The sequence below is a fragment of the Cibotium barometz genome, chromosome 34, assembly GCF_041138505.1.
Source record: "Cibotium barometz isolate CiBa-2024 chromosome 34, ASM4113850v1, whole genome shotgun sequence".
Classification (NCBI taxonomy): Eukaryota; Viridiplantae; Streptophyta; class Polypodiopsida; order Cyatheales; family Cibotiaceae; genus Cibotium; species Cibotium barometz.
The window spans coordinates 30308430-30316622 of record NC_141079.1 but is presented as its reverse complement, the minus strand read 5'-3'; the positions used below and the strand labels follow the sequence as shown (position 1 = coordinate 30316622).

The 8193-nt window shown below is 42.0% G+C and overlaps 1 protein-coding gene across 1 annotated transcript; it reads right to left on the bottom strand.

The window, feature by feature from the left end:
• Positions 1 to 2245: 2245 nt before the first annotated feature.
• Positions 2246 to 6190, bottom strand: LOC147618890 (glycine-rich RNA-binding protein RZ1B-like). Its single transcript, XM_086773997.1, has 3 exons — positions 6083 to 6190; positions 4748 to 4860; positions 2246 to 4553 (listed from the first exon to the last, which is right to left on the bottom strand). The coding sequence occupies exons 2-3, from the start codon at positions 4856 to 4858 to the stop codon at positions 3963 to 3965; spliced, it is 702 nt and encodes a 233-aa protein (XP_086630123.1). The 5' UTR covers positions 4859 to 4860; positions 6083 to 6190; the 3' UTR covers positions 2246 to 3962.
• Positions 6191 to 8193: the final 2003 nt, after the last annotated feature.

Sequence of the window (8193 nt, the reverse complement as noted above, 5' to 3'; positions counted from 1 at the left end):
GAGCCTTGGGGACACAGATATCATTTTAAACATGCTCAGTCAGCCACAGTTTTTAGTTTGAATTTAAGGACAAAATATCAAGTCTCTTGTATTTAATTTATTTGTTCACAAGTACAACAAAGTGCAGCAAAACTATTTTCATGCCTAAACAGAATTACTAATCAAGACACAAGATACAAATCAAGCCAAGTGCAGTAAAACTATTTTCATGCCTAAATAGAATAACTAATCAAGACACAAGATACAAATCAAGCGAGAGAAAGATATGGACGATAGACCCAGCAGGCGGCAAAGGACCGAGGGACATGTGAATGATCTCTCTTCATAACCCATGGGAAACATATACGTGGGCCCTAAATAATTGCTTGATACACTAGCCCACTCTTCTTCCAAATACCCGCATCACAGATGTAGGACAAAAATGTGCCAAGTCAGATCCACAATATAGATAACGACACAGAACATTATACTAAAACCTTAGCAGCGCTCAGTATGCACCAAACACATAGGTAGCTGATCAAGTCCTCAGAGGTCCATAATGAAATAAGTGAAATAAGAAAAAGCAGGAGAGCACTACAATAAAAACAGCACTTCAATTTCATAGGAACCCACCATGACTTACACGTGAATTAAATGACAACTCTTCAATGGCAATAACAAAGTGTCAACCAGATCCTCTATTTCAGAGGACAACATACTACATTAACTTTAGCAATTAATATGGCCTAGCAGTATCGTGGTTGTATGACCCCAATGCTGCCTGCTTTGAAATAGTCAGACACACGGAAACATTGTCTGCAGAGCAACCAACCACTCCATCCTTTCCCTTTCACTCATTCCAGAAATTTCTATGCACTGGCAGGATTGGATTTGACAAGCTTTATAATGACAACCATAAAACCCCGGCACCATGCTGCCTGTAACTGGATAATGGCAGAGACCTTCAGTGTTTCCCATCTCTCTGCCTTACGTCATTCCCCACTTCTGTGAAAAGTAGCTAAAGGCACCCTTTCACAAAATTGCCAATACTTCCACAATAATATAGCCTGCTTTTTGCTTTAACATATTGACATTCCCTATGCTCGCTTTGGACATGGAAAGCCCACCTACCTAGGGTGACTTGCAGCAGGGAACTTAATTACACAGTGAAATTCATAGTTTCCACCTCACTTTGGGGGCACAATAAAGTAGCAGAATCTGTCCAAAAAAAACAGCCAACCTTTCAAGATAAAGCCAGTCTATTCAAGAAACACAAGATGGAATCCTCAAATAACCTTATAACCCAACCCTTCTCTTCGTCTCCTTGTCAAAAACTACTAACAAATATTCAGCCCAGTCACTACACTACATCCTAACACTGTCTTCTTTACATACGTGCTAAAGGCTGTGGCAAATAACTCCATGAGCCAAAGAAAACGGCACAACATAGATAACGGAAGTAATACCACATTAGTGCCAACCTGGCACATTAAGGTGCCACTCTCTTTTGCCTCACGGCTCTTTTCTCTTCCAAAGAAGAACCTTGCCAGCTGTCAGAACCTTCTCTTCCCTGACTCAGAAAAAAAAAGGTCTCAAATGTGCAGTGGCTTACAGACGTCTCAATCTTGATGCCTCACATCTGGGACAAGAGGTGCTATCAGATCCTCCTCGTCCCTGGCCCCCAGAGGGATCATATATACCCATGCCTCAACCTTAGTGTACTTCCACACTGTTAACCAAAATTGTAAACATTAAGAAAAACTGTCCACAAGTGCACACAGCAGAACCTTATAGATGACTATCCTAGCTTCACAGCAATTTCAATAGCCCACAAGCAAGTAAAATTAGCGAAATTGAAACTCTCTTCGGTTCCAAAAAAAACGGAGCACTTCCCTTACCATTCCAATGATAAAGCTATCTGTTCAGATGCACTGGAGGCTAGTGACAGGCCAAGGAAAACCACATCTACTTCATGTTACTCCCAGTCCTTGACAAGAAAAGAGGGTGGTTTTGGGGAAAAACTTCAGTTGCTATTGATCCCAAGATAGCACAGAAGCCATGGTATTAAGTTATTCACCCACACCATCTGGAAACTGTCATAGAAAGGTCAAATTCTGCTACAATGTAGAGGTTAGAAGAGGACTGTATGCTATCCCACAGCAAGATACTAAGCCATGAAAAATTAAAGCTGTGCATAATGGAATTGAACACCCTCTACACATCTGGGAAGCAAAGACAAGTAACATTTGTTTGGAGATCAGAGGCTGGTCTAAAAACTATTCAAAGCAACTTGACTGTTTAAAAGGGCACGGAAGCACACGTCATAACAGTAAAGAAAACAAAGCACAACAATTGTCAGCTCTCTGCTGACATTTTACAGGCAGTGACTTAACAAGTGAGGAAATGACTAACAAATGAAGGAGTTTATGGAAGGCCTATTACAGTAAATGCTAACTGGGCCACCATGCCCTCGGTTAGTCAGGGATCAATATGGCGTATGGAAGGCTGTCCTTAAACCCCAAGCTCCCTGTCTAGGAGCATGCTTAGCGTAATCGCATATGGCAACACACTGCAGCTACATCCAAAGACACAGAAGAGAACTACTCTCAATAATCAATTTATCCAAGTAAGCACTCAACGAAGGCCTCTGCAGCTGCAGGCATTGCAATCACAGACGCAAAAACCAAACCAAATCAAAGAGTGTCACAGCTACTTGACCTCATATGCATTGTCACTACAAGCTTAGACACAGGCTTCAGACTCTGAACAACCTCTTGCCAATGAACTCCCAAGAAAACACAAGCAAGTAGGTGCCCCAAGTGGTCTCAGTCCTGCGAGTTAACAGGCTTCAGACTCTGAACAACCTCTTGCCAATGAACTCCCAAGAAAACACAAGCAAGTAGCTGCCCCAAGTGGTCTCAGTCCTGCAAGTTAATTACCTGGCACGCTGAAAAACAACTCAAAGCTCAAAAATTCTGCAGATGATGCTCAGTTGCAACAAGAACTGCAACCTTGTTTTCATAGTCCAGTTCACCATGCACTTGTCCATCTTAGACAGCTGCTCTTTTCCCATTAATTTGCCATCCCTTGCAAAATCCCTGACTTAATTGTGCCCCATAATGAAGATAGACCCAGCAAAGGTAATATCCACAGAACATTTTAAATAATTCAGACGTTGGTCAGAAAATGTCCCTTAGGAATAGGCCCAATCAAGTGTCCTACTCCATAGAAAATTCACTAGCACAGTATTCTGCAGGTTTCAGAGAGTAAGCCCACAAGGAGAAGCCTCAGCACATGGTCAAACTAAAAGGAAAGTTCACATCAAAACTGCATACTTAGTGCCCACATGTTCCACATAACATACAACAGCCAAACTTGCCTCAGAATCTTAGAAAGTCCCCCCCCCAAACTTCTTACCCATGCCAAGACATGCCTGATTTGTCATCAACATCTGTTGTGAAAAACATTTTCCATTGACATGCTCATGCAACAGACACTCATAACCACTACAGCCAAACTAATAAGTCCCAAATCTCTGATGTGTGCTGCCTCCAAAAAAAACACAGTTAACGTTCTCAATGTTGCAATCCAAGTTGGCTCAAATAATATCAGCAAGAAAATCTAGTTCTCAATTCCATGAACTCAACAGCCAACTGAAAAGTGGTCCAACAAGATCTTGCTGCAAGAGCTACGAGAATGTTTAAGATGTCCCACATCATTGTCAGCCAAAGAGTAGAACACCCCAATCTTCACATTCATCCAGCTCACTCATACATCCATACTTGAATCTCATCTATGGAAGCTGACCTTACAAAAAGCAACATTAATAACGTAGCTAACCATCGCATAGACCCATGGCAAAGTCATATCTACTCATATCTATTCATGTCTCCATTTACAAACAAATAACATATACTTCCACAGAGTTCTGCCTGTCAACTGTGAAGGAAGCAGCAACAGTACCAATGCTCAGATGCATGCTATCAGTAACGGTCATCATAGGAAGGTCGCCCACTTGGCCTCCCATATGGCCCAGGGCGGTCCCTAAAACCTCTTTCATAGCGAGCTGGCCCCCCACTTCCATACCGATCACCGCCACGGCCACCTCTGCCATATCCACCATCACCATACCGACCTGAACCATACCGATCACGAGCACCATATCGATCATCACCACCATACCGACCACCGCCAATAGGGGGACCACCCCCACCACCCCCATAGCGGTCATTGCGACCACCACCACCGAATCTAGGAGGAAAGCGGCCGCCATCCCCTCCGCCGTAAGGGCATTCCCTAGCCCAATGACCAGGTTTCCCGCACTTGAAACAATCATCACTATTCCCACCACCTCGTGGATAAGCACCCCTACCCCCACCATTGTCATACGGGTCCTCATAACCACCATAATCTCTGCCACCCATCAGTTTTGGCTGTGCCTTGTTCACAGAAATTATCCTTCCGTCGAGCTCTCCATTGTGCAAACCAGATATTGCATCCTCCATACTCTGCTCATCTCCAAATGTGACAAACCCAAAGCCACGAGGACGCCCAGTATCTCTATCAATCATCACCTGGTTACAACATAGGAAAGGATAGCTAACATGAAGAGACAACAGGGCACATCAACCACCAAAACCACCCATCTCAAAGAGACCAAAGCAACAAAAAAAATTATACAATTATTCATACTAATGGGTTGCAGAAAGAACTTGCACACCACTCTCTCAGAGAAACGATCATCCTCCTAAGAGTTCTAAATAAATACCTTAGCATCTAGAACCTTGCCAAAGCGTCGGAAAGCCTGCTCTAAGCGTTTGTCAGTAGTATCCCAAGAAAGACCCCCCACAAAAACGCGACAGTCCTCAGGATCTGCCATTCCTGGATGCCCACAAGAATTTAGAAGCAGATATAGAAGACAATGGAGAATTCAAGCTATTACCCAAACTTAATATGGATTAACTCCATAAGACTTACTGACAAAGCTCAAACCATCAACTCCAACATGCACAACATAGACTACATATGTAATATGGCATCCCAACTCATGTCATCACAGCCCAAGAGTAGGTGCAGGTGCATACAAAAAGTCATCTCCACTTTGATAGACACATCTTCATAAATAAGCTACCATACAAAGTTTCTCTCACTTCTCCGGAGGTGAAGGGCAGAGTCAGCCATTATAACAGCTAGCAGTAAAGAGAGCACACATGCACTGCTTAAAATTGAAAGAATTAGCATAAACAAACAGCAGCAAGTGACCCCACGGTTTTGAAAAACAAGAAACTAGAAAACTCTGTAGACAGAAACAAGTACCAAAACTCCAAATTAAAACAGAAAGCCTTTGACGCCAAAGTGACAAAGTAGATTGTAGGCCACAATGCCCCAAATCTAAAGAGGTATACAAGCCCTAAACTGCAGGGGCGAGAAGCTAATTTGCGACATGTCACAGAAAAAGAAGGCACACAGAAAAACCTAGATGCAGCAAAACTTCTGTGTTTTCCCTTTTATATTTGGAAGAGATGAGCGTCTTATTTTTTTTCCAACCCAACAAAGGACCATAAAGAAGAAGAGCAAGCTAACCCTTACATTGCAGAAAGCGGCTCTGAATTTTAGTAAAAACAGAGCAAGGCGTTATCCTTGAAAAAAATAGGAATTCTCTGTACCTCTAAATATAAGACGCAGAGAGAGGCAGTAAAACCCCCTCTCTCTCTCTCTCTCTCTCTCTCTCTCTCTCAGGCTCGCACATGGAGTTTTCTCCCCTCAGTTTGTGCATGTGCATGTGTGTGTGCGCGCGCGAGCCACACACACCAGTGTGAGTGTGAGTGTGAGTGTGAGTGTGAGTGTGAGTGTGTGTGTGTGTGTGTGTGTGTGTGCGCGCGCAAGGGTTTTTTACCTCCTCCTACGCATTAGGGTTAAAGCCACAGAGTATGTCACAGTCTCCACAGATTAATAGTTTTCTGCCTCCCTCCGCGTTACACACACACACACACAGGGGGGAGCTGCTCCATTGGACCCCAAAACCATATCAGAAACTGGAACTGCAGAAGAAGCTCGCAGAACTCAAACCATGGCAGAAAGTAGAAGTGCAGCAGAAGCTTACCTGCTGAGAGATGTGCGACGGGCAGCTCGGTTAGAGACGACACGGTGCCTAAGAAAACCCTAAAAGCGAGACTTGAGACGTGCTCACATTATTATGATACTCGAGTATATCTATAATTATATTTTGCTATATTTAGATTAGATTGCTGATATGAAAAGCTCTCTTGAAAAATTATATCTTAGAAACAAAATAAGTTGCAAAATGCCATTTTGTGACTAAGCACCCCAAACCTTTTTTTAGGGGGTAATTAATTTATTATCACCACGCAACAGGTGTTTGGTGCATGTATGTCTGTTAAGGTTCGGGGGTCCATGCAACGTTCGCCTCCTTCAGTTTGTTGCAACCTTTGCCTGGGTCTTCTGGAATGGTATGGCGAGATGTTCTTCTTCGCGTGCTTTTGGAGCGAGTCATCAGCTATTTTTTTGGTTTGGTAAGGCTTCCATGCAACCTTCGCCTCCTTCAGTTTGTTGGGCTTCCATGCAACCTTCGCCTGCATTAGTTTGTTGGGCTTCTAGAGCAAGTCCTCAGCGATTTTCCTGGTTGTGGGTCTTCTGGAACGATATGGCGAGATGTTTGGCCTCTGGATCTACTTCGTGGCCTCTCCACAACATTGCTCGTGCGGCGTACATTCTGGATGCTCGTGCCGTTCTGAAGCTTATACGTGCCAATGTTCCGTTGTAGCCTCTTAGCAGGTTATGGTTATGGTTCTTATATGTATTTAACGAACGCTATGTTCGTCTTTTTGTTGTATTGCTTTAGTATCATAGTTCGTATAGTTGCTTTCTTTGCAGTTTCTGTCATCATGTTCTGTGAAATGCCTCCCAAAAGGAAAGCCATGAATGATATCACCAACTTTATGTGTGTTAATCGCTGTCCTTGTACTTCATCTAGTTTCGTGAAGGACATCCCTCCCCCATGACATTTTCTAGTGTCCCTACTCGTTGTTCTGATGGAGTTGCTGCATCCATGCAAAATCGGGCACCAGCATCTAAATTTTCATATTGCCTTACAGCATCCACTCTGCCTAGAGATGTCCTTGTGGGGCCCCGTATATCACCACTCCATCGGATGGCCCTTCTACAGTCCGTAATCTTCGTGCAGTGAAGCAATGAGCCAGATCCTTGGGTATGTTACACCAGTTTCTAAAATGGATTTTGTAGTTGGTTGTTTGTTTTCTCTTATTATGTGCTTATTTTTGCCTGCCTGATTCATTGAATAGTGTTTCTGTGCGATATGCAGGAAAGAAAATAAATCTGCATGCGGTTAATCAATAAACAAATATTTCTTTTTTAAAAACAATGTCTATGTTTCATCTTTTCATTTATTTATGCATCTTGGTCGTCCACATGTGTGAATAAATTTCTGTCCTCTATGCTGAAAAAAAATCCATTCAAATAAAACGCAATGTGTATTTTTCTTTTTATTTATTTACGCATGTGCCTGGTTCTCCACATATGTGAATATATATATATATATTGTATACTATGTTTTTGTCCTCTATGTACAAAAAGAAAGTAATAAACGAATGTTTCTTTTCTTTTAAATGTCTTTGTTCTAGTCTATAAGCCTACAAACATTGCAGGATCTGTTTCAGACCGCTATGCTTAAAAATATATATATTTCATTTGATTTATTTGTTTCCATTTTTAAAAGGCAATAAAAATGCATATCATGCACTTAATAAGAGGCACATTCTGCAGTTCACAAGACTATAAAGCCTTTATGTTGTCCCCCCTATCTCCTTTACATATGACGAACTATAATATTTGGAATGATAATATTTGAATTTATAATTATTTGAATAGCCTACTTCTGTAAACTGCAGGATCGACATATTCGGATAAGAAAGGCAAAAAGCCAGAGACATCCGAACCATCAGTTCACCAGATACCTAAATTCTCAAAAACAGACAAAAAAACAAGACTGTTTAAGGTGTCTGTGACTATAGGTATTGGAAATGGTGATATTAAATTGTCTTCCTGGGAGCCATTAGAAGAATTTATTAGAATCGAATGCTTTAAAGGGCTTTTTGCTTTAGAGAAAGTGAGCACATTGAATCACTTACACTTTCAAATGGTGGCTAGTTTAACAACACCATCGTTGGTTAGCAT